Source organism: Lipotes vexillifer, unplaced genomic scaffold, assembly GCF_000442215.2.
Source record: "Lipotes vexillifer unplaced genomic scaffold, Lipotes_vexillifer_v1.1 scaffold611, whole genome shotgun sequence".
In the NCBI taxonomy this organism is placed as follows: Eukaryota; Metazoa; Chordata; class Mammalia; order Artiodactyla; family Lipotidae; genus Lipotes; species Lipotes vexillifer.
In genome coordinates, this window is record NW_006785619.1 from 752,596 (window position 1) to 773,227 (window position 20,632).

General features: G+C 57.5%; 4 protein-coding genes across 4 annotated transcripts in view; 3 read left to right on the forward strand and 1 right to left on the reverse strand.

Annotated features, from left to right (window-relative positions):
* The window catches only part of NEURL4 (neuralized E3 ubiquitin protein ligase 4), a 14,337-nt gene extending 14,082 nt beyond the window's left edge, over nt 1–255 (reverse strand). The window contains exon 1 of the mRNA XM_007457850.1: nt 215–255. Coding sequence (XP_007457912.1) covers nt 215–255 — 41 coding nt within the window. The remainder of the gene's footprint in view (nt 1–214) is intronic.
* Nucleotides 256–3,647: 3,392 nt separating this feature from the next.
* On the forward strand, nt 3,648–15,410 carry ACAP1 (ArfGAP with coiled-coil, ankyrin repeat and PH domains 1). Its single transcript, XM_007457760.1, has 22 exons — nt 3,648–3,911; nt 4,462–4,519; nt 7,621–7,740; nt 7,914–7,967; nt 8,052–8,110; nt 8,352–8,535; nt 8,681–8,725; nt 8,831–8,926; nt 9,040–9,114; nt 9,206–9,315; nt 10,791–10,842; nt 10,939–11,039; nt 11,370–11,493; nt 11,593–11,804; nt 12,467–12,536; nt 12,644–12,738; nt 12,855–13,027; nt 13,610–13,782; nt 14,196–14,305; nt 14,389–14,499; nt 14,858–14,907; nt 15,226–15,410. The coding sequence occupies exons 1-22, from the start codon at nt 3,859–3,861 to the stop codon at nt 15,324–15,326; spliced, it is 2,226 nt and encodes a 741-aa protein (XP_007457822.1). The 5' UTR covers nt 3,648–3,858; the 3' UTR covers nt 15,327–15,410.
* Nucleotides 15,411–16,176: 766 nt separating this feature from the next.
* KCTD11 (potassium channel tetramerization domain containing 11) lies at nt 16,177–18,898 on the forward strand. The gene has a single exon (XM_007457761.1). The coding sequence runs from the start codon at nt 16,900–16,902 to the stop codon at nt 17,596–17,598; it is 699 nt and encodes a 232-aa protein (XP_007457823.1). The 5' UTR covers nt 16,177–16,899; the 3' UTR covers nt 17,599–18,898.
* A 278-nt stretch (nt 18,899–19,176) lies between these two features.
* On the forward strand, nt 19,177–20,503 carry TMEM95 (transmembrane protein 95). The gene is made up of 6 exons (XM_007457851.1): nt 19,177–19,365; nt 19,618–19,674; nt 19,873–19,953; nt 20,053–20,073; nt 20,217–20,297; nt 20,412–20,503. The coding sequence occupies exons 1-6, from the start codon at nt 19,197–19,199 to the stop codon at nt 20,501–20,503; spliced, it is 501 nt and encodes a 166-aa protein (XP_007457913.1). The 5' UTR covers nt 19,177–19,196.
* The last annotated feature ends 129 nt before the right edge of the window (nt 20,504–20,632 follow it).

Here is a 20,632-nt window from a genome sequence, read left to right on the forward strand (position 1 = left end):
AGGCGCCGGGCTGCCCTCCGGAGTAGCCATGTTTCACGGTTCTGGGCCCCCCATACACTCCGGGGGGACCGTAATTGGCAGTCCTGGTTCTAGCCAGCCCTCCGGAGGGACAGCAGTCTTCGGTTCCGGCCTCAACCGGCATCCCGGGTCCGGTACACACCCTGGCGGGCTTAATCCCCCCTTCCCTGGAACCAGTGTATCCGGGACGTCCAACCTGAGGTCCGGGGGGCCTGGGGTGTACAACTCGGGATACATTCCGCACTCCGGGTCAACTTGCATGCACCCCGACAAACGCTGTGAGGACCGGCCCCGGAGCATACTAAAAAACAGAAGCTCCACCGTGAAGCACAAATCCCCCAGGGCGGAGAGGTAAGGAGCCCGGGAGGAAGGGATTCCAGACACTAGAGGAGGCGGAGTCAGGGGAGAAGGGGCGGAGTGCCAAGAACTAAAAGTGAGAGTAGGTGAGGGTAATTGGGTAGGAAATCTGAGGTTCCTGGCCTTTGAGAGAGTAGCAGGTACCGCATAAGAAGTCAGCATGTACCCTAACTACATCGTACGTGATTGTCATCAGGTGTGACCCCCATCCCCAGCCTCCTACACCTCGGGAACTACAAGGGGGTGCAAGAAACAGTTTTTGAATGATTGTAAGAATGAGAGAGGGCTGTGAGGAGGAGGGCACTAGAAGGTTTCCTCCCCCTTTTTTGTGTCCTTCCGTCACCCGAAGGAAAAAGTGTCAGCGCTGGGATGAAATGAATATTCTGGCGACCTACCACCCTGCTGACAAGGACTATGGATTTATGAAGGTGGATGAACCCCGCACTCCCTACCACAGGTGCTGAGCCCTCAGCCCTAGCCCTTCAGCCCAGACTCTCTTCCCTACTCAAAGGAGTGGGGCACTGCCTGCTATCCCCTTCTGAGGCCCTGCTTCCTCCCTCCTGTGCAGGTTGCAGGACAGCGATGAAGACCTGCTCGCGGGGACCTCTCACACAATGACTCCTGAGGAGCTAGCAGAGAGGTGAGAGTCCTGCCAGAAGTCAGTAGGGAAGTGGGGCCTCTTCCTCCCTCCACCCCTGAACTCAGGTCTGAGCCAGCTCTGCCTTCGGGCCCCCGCAGATGGGAGGTACTACAATTTGGATCAGGACTCACCCAGGCCCAAGTGGGGGAGTCAGCCAGCTTGGCCCCATCTACCACCTGCTCCCATTGTTCTCTCCCTTCCGTGCCCCCCACTGGCTTCCCTCCCCTTCAGGTTTGCAACAATGGACAGTTTCTGCCCCAAGGTCTTCCTGTACAGTGATAACAGAAGCTCAGGGTCTTCAGACAACTTTTCCAAGACACGTGAGATGTGGGGTGGGGACTGAGTGGAAAGGGGGTGGCGTGAGCCTTCAGCGAGAGCCTGGCAGGAAAGCCAAGCTCTGACACTGGCCCACAGAATCCAGTGATTTTGAAAAGCGCCGCAAGGCACACTACAATGAAGGAAAGTTCCTCAAGGCTCCGAAAAACCTGCCCTTGGATAATAACAAGAACAGCAGTGTGGGTAGTGTCAGTATGAACAATGGCAGTCGAGGTGTGATGCTGGCTTCAGAGCCCAGGCCTGTGGAGAGAGGCGGGGCAAGAGGACTGACCAGGGGAGTCAAAGATGAGCTTGGCCTGGTGGCCAGGAACCACATCCTAGAAGTCAAAGGTTAGCTATGGTGGGGCCCCAGGGACCCAAGGTAATTGTAGTCCAGAACCTTCTCCACCATAGCCTGTCTTCCTCAGGGCCCTGCTGGCTGGCAGGGAAGTCGTGCTGGAAGGTGACCCCAGGGAAGACAGAGGGCAGCTGGAGTGGGGTCCTCATCAGGATAGCCCCCAAGGAAGGCTGGCTGGGGAGGAGGAACAGAAAGCCCAAGTGAACCGTGGCGGGTGGAAAAGTCACTGACGTTTTTCTAAAAACGGGTGGGGGGAGTGATAGAAGTGAGATGAGAACCTGGGGCTTGAGCTTCTCCCCGGTGCTTGGGGGTCACAGTGAAGCTGGTGGCCTGTATTCGCTAGGTGGCCATATAACTCAGATTGATTTGGATGACTCCTCAGCTTCCCCTGCCTTAAGAAATCAGTCCGCAGCTTCATCCACCACCGTCGTGTTAGAGAAGGAAATTGATCTGCGACGCAAGGAGTATTATAGCAAAGGAAGATATCTGAGGTGCTCTCCCCACCCTGAACTTGAGGAGGACACAGAAGATGAGCAGCAGACCAGTGAGAGCTGGGCTGGGTCAGCCTGGGAGCGGGATGGTGGCCAAGAACCAACAGACTGATGGGTACCCCAGCCCTGATCCTGTGATGCTTCCAGGCTCCACAAGCTTGAATTGGGTGATTGAGAATCCCATAAGCAATGAGGTCCGTCTTCTGGACCACACTGGAAGCCCCTCGCAGGATTACAAGGCCACCCAGAGTTCCCTGAAGGTGACAGTGATGTCATCGAAGCCTGGTGAGGGCACCAGGCCACTATCTCACCAGGCCTGGCTCTTGGCAAGCTCCCATCCCCCCAACCCCCATTCCCTTCAGGCCAGTAGATCAGCAGCAGGTGATGAGAGAGGCCCTCAACATCCTTGTGTGCAATGTGGATTGTATGGAGGGGACCCAGGGAGGCGCAGAGGGATTGGGACCTCCTGACAGCTTAGCACCACCGCTGCCCCTATGCCTCCTTCCTGATTCCTCTCTGCCACCTACCCTGCTCCAGGTACTGCCCCGTCCTCCAAAGACAGTGGATCCCGAGCAATGTCTGGCTGGTGTCAGTTGCTGGTATCCAAGGGGCTGAACTGGCAAAGCACCGAAGGCTCAGAGAGGGAACCTGGAAGCCACCCAAACTCCTCAAACCAAAACCAGCACAGATGTGAGCCTGAGCAGGGGCAAGGGGCTGGCCAGGGAGGGAGAGGGGCTGAGTGGGTAGGTTCTAGGGAGTCAGGGGGTCACATGGGCCAGATCTTTTGCCTGCTGCAAGAAAGCCACTAACCCAGTCCCTCCTCTCTCCAGATGAAACCCTGCAGCTCCAGTGGACTCAGGAGGAGGAAACCAGACGATGGAAACTGTAGCCAGCTGGGGATGGGGGGGGGGCCAACCTGTCCCCGCCTTCACCACCCTTGGTATGGGTAGACAATAAAGAGAAGAAAAGCAGGAGTCTGGGTATTGGGGGTCCAGGCTGGGCCTGAACTGTCATTGAGGAGTGGGGGGCAGAAAGGGAAGTTCACACACAGGAGACCACAGGCAAGCAGAGCAGAGAAGAAAGCTTGGAGTGGTCTGGGGGACTGGACTCAACAGGCCCCCAGGAGTCCAAGAAGACCCCACTGCAGCTGTCTGACAATGATTGGTGTGATTCAGTCAGCCACACACCAGTGTCATCTTTAATTCTTACAACACCCTGGACGTAGGAATTATCATGCCCATCTTTCAGATGAGGAAACTGAGGAATCAGAGAGCTTTGCCCAGGGTCACACAATCAGGATTTGAACCTGTATGTCTCAGGCCCCCACAACTCAACCACTGAAGGAGACTGAAGCAGAGACTAGGGTCCCGGTAGGAGGGTGACTGCAGATAGGCTCTGAGGGCGGGGCTGTGGCTTCTCTGATCTCAGGGCCTTTCTCCACCGCCCAGGCCCCGCCTCTACCCCTCCCAGCGTTGCCTGGAAGTGTGGGGTGAGAGCTCCTCTTAGGACACCCCTTCCACTTAGGAAAAGAATCGCGCCCCCCAGGCTCTACCCAGGAGAGGATCCTCTCCTTCCTCATCAGCACCCCGCCTCCCCCGGGGGCAGGGAGTACCGCCACCTGCATCCCCACCCTCCAGGCCCCAGGGCCCACTGGCCCCGGAGCGAGCGGTCAAGCTGAGATGACGGTCAAGCTAGATTTTGAGGAGTGCCTTAAGGACTCACCCCGCTTCCGGTAAGTGTGCACAGGTCTCCGGGAGCGGGGGAGGGGGGCAGGCAGAGGCAGGGAGGTCCAACACCCCCTAATACACACGCACAACCTTCCCCAAGTCGGAGGATGTCTTTGCAGGGAGTAAGTCTCAAAGGGACAAGATCCAGCTTATGGACCAAAGCAGTACCTCTGCTATCAAATCTCGTGCTCTGATGCTCGCCACCCACTGCATGTGTGAAGGGGGCCCCTCCAGCCTCTCACTGCCACAGCTGGCATTCCCTCCTCCCTCTCTCTGGACCCCTGCCCCTCCCCCAGCACCTGCACTGGGCGGTTAGCAACTTCCTGCCCTCGCCACATCCACCCTCTTTCTACCCTTCCTGCTCTGGCCTGGGCTGTAGTAGCTCCCACACTGTGCAGAGTGAGCGAGCCAGAGAGGGTGGGTGGGCAGTTCTTAACACATCAGCCTTTTCCGTCTGTACCCTTCACCCCCTGACCCCGGCCCCCGACCCTGCCGAGGTGGACAGACCAGATGGACCCAAGCTCTGTTCCTGTGACCCCATCCCTCCTTTCCCAGAGCCTCTATCGAGCTGGTGGAAGCCGAAGTGTCGGAATTGGAGACCCGGCTGGAAAAGGTGATCCTGACGTGGAGAGAGGTGACCCGGGGTGGGATTAAGACGAGGGGGGTAAGGCCAGGGAGAAAACTAGAGACCAAGAATGAGTTTCGGGGATTACTGAGTGCTAACCAGGTGGGGTAGATGTTTGGGGCTACAGAGGAGCCAAAAAGTGGTTCTGAAAACAAGAGCACCTGTGGGCTTACTTGGTCAGTTCTTGAGACCTGCATTATGCGAGCCATGGGCGCCTCAGGGAGAAGCAGGCTGTTTCTGCCCTCAGGGGGCTCACAGACTAACCATGGAAAACAAACCAGTAAAACACTTGAACACACACAGTAAGGCCTTCCTAGATATTCTTTATAAAAACGGCACACTCCCACCCCCCCTTATTTGGCTTTTTTTTCTTTACAGCCTTTATCTCGATCTGACACGTTATATGTTTACTCGCGATTTTCTATTATTGTGCAACAAATTATTACAAACTCGGTGACTTAACGCACAGGTGTTATCATAGGTTTTGTGGGTCAGGAGTCGAGCACAGCTTGACTGTGCTCCGCTCAGCGTCTCACAGGCCGCAGCTGAGGTGTTGACAGAGGCTGTAGCCTCATCCGTCAACACCTTGCTGTTGCCGGATGGAGGCGCTCATCTCCTAGAGGCCACCCACAGTTCCCTGCCACCGGGCCCTGTCCGTAGGCGGTTTACTTCATAGCAGCCTGCTTCTTCAGTGCCAGCAGCAGTCTCCCTTGCATGTGCTGGCAAGATGGCATCAGTTTACGTCAGAATGTGACCACAGCAGTGAATCCGTCACCTTTGTCATTTGGGGGTGCCATCCCATCGCCCTTGCCATATCGTATTCTACTGATTAGAAGCAAATCACAGGTCTCACTCACCCACACTCAAGGGGTGAGGATTATGCAAGGGTGGAATCATCAGGGGTCATCTTAGCCTGTGTCTGTCGGGCTTGCCAATTTTTTTTCTTGTCTACTCTTCCCCAGTGGAATGTAAGTGTCATGAGGAACTTTTACATTTTGTTTTTGCTCAATCCCCAGTGCCTATACCATGTCCTGAAAGTTAGTAAGTGACCAAATAATATATACATTTTTTAATTGACATGTAGTTGATTTACAGTGTTGTGTTAGTTTCTGCTGTACAGCAAAGTGATTCAGTTTACGTATGAATATATACACATATTTTTAAGTTAAACTTTGTATTTTTAGTTAATTGCAGAGTCACAAGAAGTTGCAACAATAGTACAGAGAGATCCCACGTACCTATCTCCCAACTTCCCCCAATGACAGCATCTTCCATAACTGTAGTATACTCCCCATACCAGGAAATTGCTGTTGGCATGATACAATGAACTGTCTAAAGACTTTACTTGGGTTTTACCTGTTTTGCATATACTCTTAAAAAAAAATCTTTGTGTATAATTCAATGGCACTTTATCACACGTATAGATTCTCATAACCAATCACACTCAAGATACAAGACTCTTATCACGGGGCTTCCCTGGTGGCGCAGTGATTGAGAGTCCGCCTGCCGATGCAGGGGACACGGGTTTGTGCCCCGGTCCGGGAAGACCCCACATGCCGCGGAGCAGCTGGGCCCGTGAGCCTGCGCGTCCGGAGCCTGTGCTCCGCAATGGGAGAGGCCAAGGCAGTGAGAGGCCCGCGTACCGCAAAAAAAAACACAAAACTCTTATCACCACAAAGGAGCTCTTTTGTGCCATTCTTTGTAATGATAACCCGCCTCCCCAGCCCCTTCCCCATCCATGACGACCACTCATCTGTTTTCTATCTCTAGGCTTCTGTCATTTCTAGATTGTTATCAAGGTAGAATCATATAGTATGTGACCGTTCAAGATTGGCCTGGCCTTTTTTTTCCTCTCAGAATAATGTCTCTGAAGTTTATTCAAGTTGTGGCATATCAGTAGTGATCAGCAGTTCATTAGTAGTTCACAGATGAATAGCTCATTCCTTTTGCCTTGCTGCCCCATGCTATTGTATGGATGTACCAGTTTGTCATTAGTTCATTCTTATGAAAGTTCCTTATTCAGGTATTTGGGAAGGAAGGTGAGGTGGTTAAGGAAAAGGCTGGACACTCAGTCCACCACCTCCACACAGTGGAGTTGTGGTCATCTGGGTGGTTGTCCCTTATCACAGACACCGGGAGGTGACATCTGATAAGGTTTGATCATGCTCAGTTTCCTGACCCTTACTGACCCTGCCAGCCATCTTCAAGTCAAGCTATATTTCCCTGAAGCCTTCACTAGCCCTAAAAAGTGTCTTTCACTTCAACAAAAGTTCCATAAGCACCTATGTAGCCCACATTCTCTGAGCCCCTGCTTCCCAGGATTTCCTCAGAGAACCTCTATGGTGGTCTTCTGTTCCCTGGGCTGAGTTGACAGGCTCCACAGACACTTGCCCCATCCCAGATATAGTGACTCAGGCTAGGGCCAATGATGTCATCTCAGGAGCAAAGCAATTCCTGCAGGTAACAAGGGCCGGTGGTCAGAAGACCTCGCTTTGGCTTCTGGGTCGGCCACCTTGCTCTCCCAGAGATCCTCCTCCGGCCAGTCACTTGTCCCTTTGTTTATCAAGCCTCCTTGTTTGTAATTAGGGCCAGACAGAAGGGGCCCTAGGAGCACCATCTTTTGCCCTGACCCTCGGCCTAGCTGACCGATGAATATTTATGAGGGAATGTTTACTAAGCACAGAATGGACAGCTGTAGACAGTAGATACTGTCGAATTTAATACCAACCAGGTAGAACATTCATCCTGGGAGTCAGATAGAGCATGAGGATGGCATTTCTGGGGAACTCTGGATCCAAGCAGACGGAGCAGGGCAGGAGAGACGTTTTGGAGGTGAAGCTGACACTGGCTTCAGTGACAGGCTGGGAGGAATTTTGTTCCAGGCACGGAGTAGTGGGAGCAAAGAAACAGAGATGAGAAAGCACCACGTGTGTGTTAGAAACTGGACTGGGCCACAGAGGAGTGTAGATGAGGAGGGGGAGGGAGGGGCACAGCCCTGGGAAAGGGGAGATGAAGTAGGACAGGAGCGGGGGTGCCACTGGGTATTGGTGGCGTGTGGCACGACTCCCTGTTGCTCTGTTGCTTCCTAGCTCCTCAAGCTGGGTAATGGCCTCCTGGAAAGTGGGCGCCACTACCTTGCCGCCAGCCGGGCCTTCATTGTTGGCATTTGTGACCTGGCCCACCTGGGTCCTCCAGAGCCCATGATGGCGGTATGTGGAGGGTCCAGACCAGGCTGGGGTGGGGTCTGGGATGTGGAGAGATCCTGTGGAAGGGGAGGGTTGGTCTGGGGTCTGCGGGTCCCAGGCCAGAGCAGGCTGGGTCTAGGGATGCGAGGGCCCTACCGCCCATGCCTGATACTCTCTCTCTGCCTCTTCTTGCCTAGGAGTGTCTGGACAAATTCACTCAGAGCCTGAGCCACAAGCTGGACAGCCATGCAGTAAGTGGGGGTAGGTAGGGCTGGTGAGGGGAGCAAGGGCGTCTGCGGTCCTGGCCGCCACCTGCCAATTTCTGCTTCCCTCAGGAGCTTCTAGATGCCACCCAGCACACACTGCAGCAGCAAATCCAAACTCTGGTCAAGGAGTGAGTTAGAAGGGAAACCAGTCCTCCAGCCCTCTTCCCATTGCCGCAGGGGCCTCCCTGAATGAAGGAGTTGTGAGATTGGGGGCTTCTGGTGGCCTGATTGTTAGCCCCCATCCCAAGGATCCCCTTGGAGTTCTAACCGTCCATAGGCTAGCTGCAAGGCTATGACCGAATCTCAAGGACTTCTCTTCTGGGGGCAGGAGGGTGTATCGGTGATTTTCTGTTATCCCCACACCCCCAGAGGTCTCCGGGGCTTCCGAGAGGCTCGCCGGGATTTCTGGCGGGGGGCTGAGAGCCTGGAGACTGCTCTGACCCACAACGCAGAGGTCCCCAGGCGCCGGGCCCAGGAGGCAGAGGAGGCCGGAGCTGCTCTGAAGGTTGCTCGAGCCGGGTACCGGGGACGGGCCCTGGATTATGCCCTGCAGGTGCCTGCCCCAACCTGTCTTCTTGGGGTGCCAGGACCCCAGTCACCTCGAGGCTGGAGAGTCACTGGTGTGCAGTGGGGGTTGGGGGTGGGTGGGTCGTGTGTCTGTGTTTTCAAGGCTGACCTGAGGTCTTTTGGGCTCTCAGATCAATGTGATTGAGGACAAGAGGAAGTTTGACATCATGGAGTTTGTGAGTTGCTGTGGGTGCGAGGGCGGGGAGGGGAGGAGCCTGCTGATGGGAGCAGGAGGGAGAGGAAAAGAGAGGGGTCTGCCCCCTGCCCACCTTGTTCCCCAGGTGCTGCGTCTGGTGGAGGCCCAGGCTACCCATTTCCAGCAGGGCCACGAGGAGCTGAGCCGGCTGGCCCAGTATCGCAAGGAGCTGGGTGGCCAGGTAGAGACCCAGGGCGCAGGCGGGTGAAAGAGGGAGGGTAGGGGCTCTGAGATGACTCTCCCGGCCTGGTTTTGGGAGGCTGGGGCCATCTGAGATGCCCCTCCTGTGCTCAGTTACACCGGCTGGTCTTGAATTCGGCTCGAGAGAAGAGGGACATGGAGCAGAGACACGTGCTGCTGAAACAGAAGGTGAGGGCTGGGCTGCGGGCAGGAAGCAGATGGGCCTGCGGCCTTGGTCTCTGCCCACTCCAGTTGCCCTTTGACCCTTTTGCGCCCCCAGGAGCTGGGTAGGGAAGAGCCAGAGCCAAGCCTAAAGGAGGGGCCTGGTGGCCTGGTCATGGAAGGGCACCTCTTCAAACGGGCCAGCAATGCATTTAAAACCTGGAGCAGGTGAGGAGCAGATACCCCAATCAGTCAAACCCATCAGGTTAAATTTTTTTTTTTTTTTTTGCCGTACGCGGGCCTCTCACTGTTGTGGCCTCTGCCGTTGCGGAGCACAGGCTCAGCGGCCATGGCTCACTGGCCCAGCCACTCCACGGCATGTGGGATCTTCCCGGACCGGGGCACGAACCCGTGTCCCCTGCATTGGCAGGCGGACTCTCAATCACTGTGCCACCAGGGAAGCCCAGGTTAAATTTTTTTGAGTGTGCTAACTACAGCCAGGAAAAACAGACAAACCCCCTGCCTTCAGAGAGTTTACATTCCATCAGCAAAGACAGACAAGAACGTAATAATTAAGTAAATTATCTCTTAGAAGGTAGGAGTACCATAGGTGAAAAATAATAAAGCAAGCAATGTGGAGAGCTGGGGAGGAGTTGCAATTTTAAATAGGGTGGGCAGGGAGTTCCCTGGTGGCCTAGTGGTTAGGATTCCGGGCGTTCGCTGCCGTGGCCCGGGTTCAGTCCCTGGGCAGGGAACTGAGAATCCCGCAAGCTCTGTGGCCAAAAAGTAATAATAATGATAAAAATAAATAAATAGGGTGGTCAGCAAAGGCCTCATGAAAAGATGACTTCTGAGTGAAGACTGGAAGGATATCTGGGAGAGAATGTTCTAGGCAGAAGCAGGAGCCAGCACCAAGGCCCTGAGGAACCTGGAAGGTTTGAGGAACAGAGAGGAGGCCCAGGGTGTGGACAGAGGGAGGGAGGAGGAAGTGGTAGGAGATGCAGGTGGAGCTAATGAGGACGTGAATCACGACAGGGCCTTGTTGGCTCTACTCTGAGGGAAGTGGGGAGCCATCGCAGGGTGTGGAGCAGGGTGGTGATCTGCTCTGACTCGACCCCTTCCCCTTCCAGGGCCACTGCCAGCCCATATGGGATCTTTGTGCAAATTAGAAGAGAGAGCCCCTTCTCCAAGCTACTTTTTTTTTTTAAATTTTAATTTTAAATTAAAAATTTGGGGGGCGGCCACACTTCATGGCTTTCAGGATCTTAGTTTGGGGGGCGGCCACACTTCATGGCTTGCAGGATCTTAGTTCCCTGACTGGGGATTGAACCTGGGTCCTCGGCAGTGAAAGTGCAGAGTCCTAACCACTGGACTGCCAGGGAATTCTCTTCAAGATATTTCTACTTGCCAAAACATTGTAGCAATAGACTTATTAGACAATGCATTTTACTGCCATCTGCTGGAAAGTTGCCTTCATAAATGTTATCAAATCTGGGGTACTCGGGATGTGAATAGCACCCCTTAGATGTCGCTGGCTGTACCTCTGTCACCCTCCTCTGGAACATCTCATGGGATGGGCAGCCGGGTCTCTCTTCTCTCAGCAAGATCCTTATGAGACTAAGAGCACAGCCTCTCTCCTGTCTGTGTCCCGAGCCGCATTCCAATGCCGCCCATGTCATTAACCCTACTTCTGCCTCTTCCAGACGCTGGTTTGCTATTCAGAGCAATCAACTGGTTTATCAGAAGAAGCACAAGGTGAGTAGGCCCAGGTCCTGGATGCCCGGGCCCAGGAGGACTCAGCCCTGCTGTGGCTGCCTGGACGCCTGCCCCCTGACCTCCTTTCCCTGCCAGGACCCTGTGACTGTGGTGGTGGATGACCTTCGTCTCTGCACGGTGAAGCTGTGTCCTGACTCAGAAAGGCGGTTCTGCTTTGAGGTGGTGTCCCCCAGCAAGTGAGTGCAGTGCCCAGGGGTGACACCCGTATATCTCAATTTTACCAACTGGAAAGGCAGGGCCAATCACAAAGCCATCCCTGGAGCAGGATCTTGGAGTCCCCTGATGCAGCCCCAGGCATTAGCCCTTTGGTGGCTCAATTCGGGGGCAGGCTAGGGGGGGGTCTAGGGTGAAGGGGGATATCTGGAAGGGTATTACCAACTAGTGCAGAGGTATTTCAATATGAGTGGTGCCAGCTGAATACTAGCTGAATGTCAGCCTGCCTGTCCTGCCACTCGGCTCCCCAGGCCTCAGACCCCTCCCTGCCCTCCGGCTGCCCCCCTGCCCAGGTCCTGCCTCCTGCAGGCTGACTCAGAGCGCCTCCTGCAGCTGTGGGTCAGTGCTGTGCAGAGCAGCATCGCTACGGCCTTCAGCCAGGCTCGCCTTGATGACAGCCCCCAGGGTCCAGGCCAGGTACCTTAACATGGGGGTGCAGGGCCAGACTGCCCAGGGAGATGGGACATCGCTTCCCCTAGACCTCAGAGCCACTCTTTCTTCCCCTGTCTCCCCCAGGGCTCAGGACACCTGGCCATGGGCTCCGCCGCCACCCTGGGCTCTGGCGGGATGAGCAGGGGAAGGGATTCTGGTGGAGTCGGGCACGTGGCAGCCCAGGTGCAGAGCGTGGACGGCAACGCCCAGTGCTGTGACTGCCGGGAGCCGGCCCCTGAGTGGGCCAGCATCAACCTGGGCGTCACCCTCTGCATTCAGTGCTCCGGCATCCACAGGTCGCTCCCCAAGGTCCCAAGCGCGGGCCCCTGCTCTTTCCGGCAGCAGTGGAGTGGGATGGAGGCAAGCTGGAGCCCAGCACAGAGGCTCCTCCCTCCCTTCCCGCCCTGCCTGGGCTTCCTCTCAGATTCTGTCTGTTGCTGGGCACAGGCCTGGGCCGATCCTGTGGGGCACGGGGTGGACCCAGGTGGGCCCAGCCCCTCAGTGTCCTGGTCTGGCCCGGGTAGGGGGACACCCAGGGGAGTTGAGTGGCTTGACTGGAGGAGGTGCGGGGTCAGGGCTGCTGAGGGTGGGGGAGCTGACGAAAAGCAGAGAGAGATGTCAGATGTTGTGAGGCCTTAGCAAGTCTATGCGCCCCATCATTCTGGTGGAAATGGGGAGGGGGAATGGCGTGGAAAGAGTTGTCCCGGCCAGAGTGCGTGGAGAGAGGGGAGGTGGCTGGAGAGGATGAGAAGAAGAGAGAAGAGGGAATGGTGAACGGGCGGGATCCTGCCAGATGCAGGTCAAGCCTGCACGGCCCTGGCTGCCCTGCTGCCTCCTGGCCCAGCGCCTCTGCACAGGACCCCCACGCCGGACCTTGCCCCCAGGTCTTTCCAGGAGCAGCAGCACCTCCCCCGGCTGCTTCCCCCACAGAGGGCCTGACCTCCCCTCTGCCCTCCAGGAGCCTTGGAGTTCATTTCTCCAAAGTCCGGTCCCTGACCCTTGACTCATGGGAGCCGGAACTCGTGAAGGTGACTTGGGTGCTGTGAGAGTGTGGGGTGCGGTGAGGGCACTGAGGGCTCAGACACTCACCTGCACCCTACCCGTCTGTCTCTGCCTCCGCCTGGGCCACCTGAAGCTCATGTGTGAGCTGGGGAATGTTGTCATGAACCAGATCTATGAGGCCCGTGTGGAGGCCATGGCCGTGAAGAAGCCAGGGCCCAGCTGCTCCCGGTGAGGCTGGGGTGGAGGGGCTGGGGCTGCCCTCCTTATGGGCAGGGAGGGAGGAGGGCCTGGGGTGGGAGGAGGGAAGACTGTCCCCTTCTTCTCCTACGAGCCTCCCCCACCAGGCAGGAGAAGGAGGCCTGGATTCACGCCAAATACGTGGAGAAGAGGTTCCTGACCAAGCTTCCCGAGGTTCGCGGGCGAAGAGGTGGCCGGGGGCCCCCGAGGGGGCAGCCTCCTGTGCCCCCAAAGCCGGGCACCGTCAGGCCCCAGCCCGGGAGCTTCAGACCCAAGCCAGGTATAGGGTTGGCTGGGCATCTGTCGAGCGCCTGCCGTGTGCTCAGCACGGTGCCAAGCCCGGTGGGGAGGCACAGAGTCTGGGGCCCACGTCTTTCCCTCGAGCCTGTTTGGGGGGGCCACAGCCCACTGGCACTGGTTTTTCGAGGCAAGAGTTGGGGATTACGGTGAAAGATGGGAAGGACCGTGGGGCTGGGAGGAGGCCAGGAGGGCTATGTGAGGGTGTCACCAGCATGAGAAGAGTCAGGAGAATGAGCTAGGGTCTCCAGAGGCCTGTGGAGGAGGGTGTGAGTTTGGCTGGAACCGAGGGAGCCAAGAGAGCTGAGGCTGACCGTCACCATGTCAGCTCACCCCCGACATCCCAGCCAGTCAGGGTGGTCGGACAGGAAGAGGTGAACACTGCCATCTATCCCATATGCCCTAGGGGACCTACCCACATCCACTCATACCCACCATCACCTCCCACCACAATCCCCAGTCTTGAAGGCCTCCCCACAGCTGAGAAGTGAACTATCCCATTACAGCATCAGGGGACTGTGCTGAGGGTTTTCTTCCCAGATTCACAGCTGGTTCCCCCTAACAGAGCCACCCTCTGAGGACCTGGGCAGCCTGCACCCTGGGGCCCTGCTCTTTCGAGCTGCTGGGCATCCTCCATCCCTTCCCACCATGGCTGATGCCCTCGCCCATGGAGCCGATGTCAACTGGGTCCACGGGGGTCAGGAGAATGCCACACCGCTGATCCAGGCCACAGCTGCTGTGAGAGTCTTGCCGACCTCCCCACCCCAGCCCACCCTTAGGCTCCTCCTCTCCTCCCCTCCTCCGGACTTTGGTCCCAGCTCTTAGCCTCTCCCACCTCATAGGGAGTGATAACCAATAGAGCCTGGTTGCTAAGAGTGTGAGATTTGGAGGCAGACAAACCTGGGTTTGAACCCAGACCCTCACCACTTACAATTATGAGCCTTCGTGTACCTCAGTTTCCTCATCTGTAAAATAGGGATAACATACCTCATTAGGTTGTACTATGGATTTAATGTGTGAATACATGTAAAGAGCCGGAGCAGAGCCTGCCATCCCATACCCACCCTCGGAACTGACCCCACTCTAAAATATCTTTAAATTTGCCTCAAAAGATGCCACCCTCTATCCCCATTCTCTACTTCTCTACGCAGAATTCTCTTCTGGCCTGTGAGTTCCTCCTCCAGAACGGGGCAAACGTGAACCAAGTGGACAGCCACGGCCGAGGCCCGCTCCACCACGCAACCATTCTTGGCCACACAGGGTAGGGGCGGCAGGGATAATGACCTTGAGGAGGAAGGCTCCAGACAGGGTGAGGGGCCGGCTGAACTTGGCTGTCCTGTCCAGGCTGGCCTGCCTATTCCTGAAACGGGGGGCCGATCTGGGAGCCCGAGACTCTGAAGGCAGAGACCCCCTGACCATCGCCGTGGAAACAGCCAACGCTGACATCGTCACTCTGTGAGGATGCCTGAAGAGGCGGGGCTAGCGCTTGCACTATCCTCTTGGGCGGGGCTAACGCCGAGACCCCTGCGTGCTAGGCGGGGCCTGGGGAGGGGAGGGGCCAGCTCCAGGACCAGACATTGGAAGGATGCTCCAAGTGTTGACTGAGGCTTGGAGTAGGAAGTGGGGAGGGCAGGGTCCGAGGAAGGTGAGTTTATTCTGAGAGAGGCATCATTCATTAACATTGTTGTCAGGCGTCTTTAAAGCACTAGACCCTGGGGAAACAGGTGAAAGAAACAGCCCAGCTCAAAGGATGGAAGTTGGGGCGGGAGGAGTGAGGAGAATGTCATTCATTCCTTAATTCCCTCCCCTTCAGGCTGCGATTGGCAAAGATGAGGGAGGTCGATGCGGCCCAGGGCCAGGCTGGTAAAGTACCCCCCACCCCCCCTCTGCCCACACAACATTGTAACTCTGGGCTTCTGGCCGCTGCTGACCCGTGCCCAACCCCCTGTGCCCAGCTTCATTGATTAATTACATCATTTATTCAACAAATATGTATTGGGCGCATCCTACGCGCCGGGTCCTTGAAACAAAGAATAGGCGAGGGCGCCGCCCTGACGGTGCAGATGTCCCTTCCACCCACGCTGGAAGCGCGTGCTCTTACCAGGCCGGGCTGTCCCTATTGTGCTCTTCCGTGCTAGGGCCCAGCCACCCGGCCTCCCAGCCCTTCCTCCCTCCCCTCAGGAGACGAGACGTATCTCGATATCTTCCGGGACTTCTCCCTCATGGCGTCCGACAACCCGGAGAAGTTGAGCCGGCGTAGCCATGACCTACACACGCTGTGATCCCAGGCCTTCGAGGGCCCGCACCCCCCATCCCTGCCCTTCCCACCGCCCGCCCCTTTCTATTAAAGACTTTGTGCTTTGCTCTTCAAAGTTCATTTATTGAGCAACCCCGTCGGGCGGGTGAGGTGTAGGACACTGAGGCTTCTGGGGTGCAGGAGCGATTGGGAGTTTGCGAACTGGAGTCACTCGAGGGGCGACTCCCGGGGAGTGAACTGGGAGCTTCGGCCTCGGCCCGAGTGCCGGGCGGCTCTGAGGCGGGGCTCGCGGGCTCAGGAGACGTGGTCAGACCCGTCAGGCCCGGCAGAGGCCGCTTGCGTGGGCTGGGTCCAGCCTTCTCTGGAGGGGATGGGGGGTGCTGGCATAGGGCCGGGATGGAGAGGCTGGCTCGGGCCACCCCAGCCCGGAAGCATCCCTGGAATGCGGCGGCTCAGCACCCGCCCCCTCGGGAATTCCCTGCGGGAGCGACTGAAAAGGAACTAGTCCCCAACACCCGACGGCTGGGCCTCAGTTTCTATAAGCGGCCGGATAGGAGACGCCGGCCCCCGCCGAGTTGCAGACGAGAGGTCGGGCACACCTAGGGGCCGGCGGGGCCGTCGCGGCCACATCCTTAACGACGCGCCTGAGTCACCCCCCGGACCCCACCCGCGCTAGCGTCCGCCAGTCCAGCCCGTCAGCCCCGTCTCTCCAGTTCGCCACTCCGCTTCCACCACCACCGGAACCGCGCGCTCCGGGAGGGGGCGGGGCGCCCAGGGGGCGGGGCTGCCTCTTAAAGGGCCCCCGGCCGCTGCCCTTAGGCCACCTCCTCGGGGCGGAGAGTACTTAAGCGGCTGCGGCGAGACCCGGAGAAGGCGGCGGCGCCCGGTCCCGAGACTCCCGGCTGCTTCCATAGGAGTCCTAGGACACTCCCAGCTCGGATTGAGCGTGTATCTTCGCTTCCCAGCCGATACAGAGGCACCTCCGCCATCGGCTCCGGTCAGCCTCGCCTCCTTCTCCTGGGACCAGCGCCGGAGCCAGGCCAGGCCAGGCCTCTGACTGGCCCCCGGAGCCCTGTGTGGACTCGCCCACGGTGACAGCGGTCTGCCCGAGAAGCTGGTCCCTTCAGAGTCGGCCTTGTGCTCGCCACCGTCACCTGCTGGTTGGATTGCGGAAACCCACTGTCTGAAGACCACAGAAAGGAATCGCCGACCACCCAGAATCGGATGCGTCTGGACCTAAATCTCCCGTCCCTCTCTGACTTCCTTCTGCTCGTTTCATCCATTCTCTCAACCCTTCCGGCGTTTCTGTGCCAGGAAACCCCCCACCACCCAGGTAGCTGGGGTGAGCCCCCAATCTTGCTGCCTTGTACTCCAACCTGTGCCTCCGACCCAGAGACAGTCTGAACCTTACGACCCAATTCTGCACACATCCAGGAAGTTCTGCCTTTTCTTCTCTTTCGGTGTCTTCGATACTCCTCAAAATTTCTCCTCCTCCTGTGCCCTCCTCGCCCCCCTCCTTTGGGGGCCCCGTGACCCTGAATGTCGGGGGCACGCTATATTCCACTACTCTGGAGACCCTGACTCGATTCCCAGACTCCATGCTGGGGGCCATGTTTAGGGCCGGTACTCCCATGACCCCCAACCTCAATCCCCAGGGAGGCGGCCACTACTTTATCGACCGAGATGGCAAGGCCTTCCGGCACATCCTCAATTTCCTACGGCTGGGCCGCCTGGACCTGCCCTGTGGATACGGGGAGACAGCGCTTCTCAGGGCAGAGGCTGACTTTTACCAGATCCGGCCCCTCCTGGATGCCCTGCGGGAACTGGAGGCCTCTCAGGGGACCCCAGCACCCACAGCTGCCCTGCTCCATGCAGATGTAGATAGCAGCCCCCGCCTGGTGCACTTCTCTGCTCGTCGGGGCCCACACCACTATGAGCTGAGCTCTGTCCAGGTGGACACCTTCCGGGCCAACCTCTTCTGCACCGACCCTGAGTGTCTGGGTGCCATGCGTGCCCGATTTGGTGTGGCCAATGAGGACAGGGCGGAGGGAGGCCCACACTTTCATCTGGAATGGGCCCCCTGCCCTGCAGAGCTCCCCGAAGTGGAGTACAGGAGACTGGGGCTGCAGCCGCTGTGGACTGGGGGGCCAGGAGAGCGACGGGAGGTGGTGGGCACTTCAGGCTTCCTGGAGGAGGTGCTGCGGGTGGCCCTGGAGCATGGCTTCCGTCTCGACTCCGTCTTCCCTGACCCCGAAGACCTGCTCAACTCCCGATCTCTGCGCTTTGTCCGGCACTAGGAGCTGAGAACTAGGAATGCTGCCTTCAGTTTGACTGTGGGCGAGGGGGGGGTGGTTAGAAAGAATGGGTCAGTAAAGAGGGTGAAGTCTCTCCTGAGCCTCTTCCTAGCTCTGCTCCTGGAGCTGTGAGAGTCAGGGGCCCCGTTGCACCTGACTGGAGCCCAGATGTGGGCAGGAATCCCCAAACCGGAGAGAGCCCAAGGGCTCACGAGACCAGAGGGTCTGGACTGGTGCTAACCCTGAGAGGGGTGGGGAAGCTTCCCTGGCTGGTCCTCTCCTGAGCCTGGGGACCTTCGGTGTTTCCTTGCTTGGAGCTTAGTATCCAGGGTCTGGAAAAGTGGGGATGCTTCTCTGCCCAGGCTAGGCTTAGCAGAACCGTGGAGGGACAGTGAGATCTGGGGGAAATGAGAGACTTTGGATTGCTCTAATGTGGTCTTCTGGACTGTGACTTCTCCTGGAGCTGGTGGCCTGGCCTGGCGTGACCAATGATAGGTCAGAACACTCTGAAACACGGGAAGGGAGATTCTTTGCTGTGTTCCAAGCCACCACTGAGGGAGGCAGAAGGGCTACACCCCATCCTAGCTTGGCACAAGGGAGCTAGGAGAATCCCCATTAAATATGGGGCTGGAGCATCCCTCTGGAGATCCAAGTGTTTTAAAGGATCCCGTATTGATGGTGGGGCTGGCCATGGGGAGGAGCGGGGCATCTCTTTGGGTCCTGGCCGTCCTTCCTTCATGTGTACGTGCCTGTTAGCCAGTGAGTCTGACTGATGCATGGGTCCCTGGCATCCTGGCTCCCATCCATGTCGCTGGAGGTGGTGTCTGTGTGCTGGCCTTTCTGTGGTCTCTGTGTGTCCAGGCCTGTTTGGGGTTGCTCAGAAACTATTTTGGCACCAGGTGTGTCCGCGGTATGGGTGTGAGTAGACTGAGAATTAGGTTAATCCCAAGGTGTGTGTGTGTACATGTGCTTTACATCACCACGTAGGCAGGAGGGGCCTGCCGGGCTTTGAGTCACTAGGATCTTCTGGTGAGAAGTAAGAGAAGTCACTGGGCTTAGCTGGGCCTTGGAGGCCTGTATAGAATCCTCGGTTACTAAGGCAACAATGAGCCTGTTGCTAGGAGATAGCTGGGGAAGGCCCAAGGCTGCCCAGGGTTGAGAGGAGATGAACAGAAGAGTTCGAGAGAGTGGGGGAGGATATGGAAATGGATGGGATACTCACAAACAACTTGTTCACGGGGGGAGTCACTTATTTATCATTGGTCATGATTTACAAGAAGAAAAATAAAGTTGCTTTTGGAACCACAAACTCGTAAAGGCTGCTGAGGGCTAGGTTGGGAGTACAGCAGAAGCCCTGCTTTCTCTGTCTATCTACCACTAGAGGTTTCTTCTTCTGGTCCCAGTTCCTTGGGCCCCAGGTTTACCCCCAGTCAGTCAGGGATGGAGCAGTGGCACTTTTTTGGAATGTTCTAGAGACTCCAACTGTTCTGGAACACTCTAGAACCTCCAGGCAAAGGACTGGAACCAGGATCCCAGAGCATTCCAAGGCCTTCCCAGCCTAAGTGGGGCCAGCCCCCGCTCCAGCACCCACAGCGGGCCTCATGTGGATGTTGGCATTAGGTGGGATCTTCCTGGCAGCCGCCCAGGCCTGTGTCTTCTGCCGCTTCCCAGACCATGACTTGTCTGGCCGCCTGGCTCAGCTTTGTAGCCAGATGGAGGCCCAGTGGAAGGACTGTGAGGTCTCCTGGAACTTCTCGGCCTTTGCCTTAGGTAAGATCAGCCATCCAGGGATGGGCTCAGCAACAGTCACCCCTGTGCCCTAAGGGGCCTGCATGTGGCCTCCCAGCTGTGCCTCTCAGCCATCTTCTCAGTCCACTGGCCTCTCTGGACACACTGGCCTCTCGACACACTGGCCTCTCCCTCTGGGAGAGCTTCTTCAGACCCTGGGAAAGTCGGGAAGGGCCCAGAACCTCCTTCTGGGCCGATGAGGGAATCTCACCTGGTCTTTACCCATCTCCACAGATGATGCATCCTTGAAAAAAGTCACAGAGAAGACGCACAGAGTCCTGAGGGTCATGGGTGAGGTAGAGGGGGAGTACAACGTAGGGGCTTGGATGGCACCAAGGAGGGGCTTGGGAGGAGGGGGCTGGGGAGGCAGGGAAGGGTGGAGGGCGGGTGGAGACAGGAGGGCATGATGGGGAGGTGCTGAGTGAAGGTGTGGAGGTGAACCGGCCCTTCGGAGACCCCGGGCACTAAAGCTGCTCTCTGCCTCCCCAGAGATCAAAGGGTCTCTCTCCTCACTCCTTTCATATTGGAAATGGCTTCAAAAGACCAAGCTCCCGGAATACAACAGGGAAGGTACTGATGCGGGGAGGGATCAAGGGGTGCCTAGGTCCTCAGGCAAAGGAGTGTGTGGCTGAGCTCATCCACCCCCATCCTCCTTGTCTTTCATTTCAGCTCTCTGCGCTCCCGCCTGCCGTGAGTAGGAAAGGGAAGGGGTAGCAAGGGCCAGGGGCCTCGGGGGACCTGAGGAGGGCCTGCAGTTTGGGGAGGAAGTGTGGGACTCTCGCAGGGTTCAGCGAAGCTTCCCGCCCCAGAGCTGGTCCTGCTGTCTCCTGCAGGGGGCAGCACCATCATGTACAACTGCTCCACCTGCCAGGGCTTCGAGGTGTACTGCTGGCCCCGAAAGCGCTGCTTCCCAGGTTCTTACTCCCCACCCCTGCCGCACCCCGCCCAGATCTCTGAGCTGTTAGGCTACCCCAGCATCGATGGGTGTGGTCCCCGGGATCATTCACTGCCTCCTGGGTTCCCTGCAGGAAGTCATGATCTTTGGGAAGCCAGGATTCTGCTGCTCTTTGTCTCCGGAGCTGCCCTCCTCCTGGGTATTCTGAGCTTCGTGGTGGAGTGAGTTGGGGGACGAGGGCCAGAAACAGCCTCACTACCTCCGACCCATCAGTACCTTCCCCCACCCCCCATCCTTCCTCTTTCCCCCCCAGCCCCCTCCCCTTCCCTTCCCCGGGCTCCCGCCCCCTGTCTT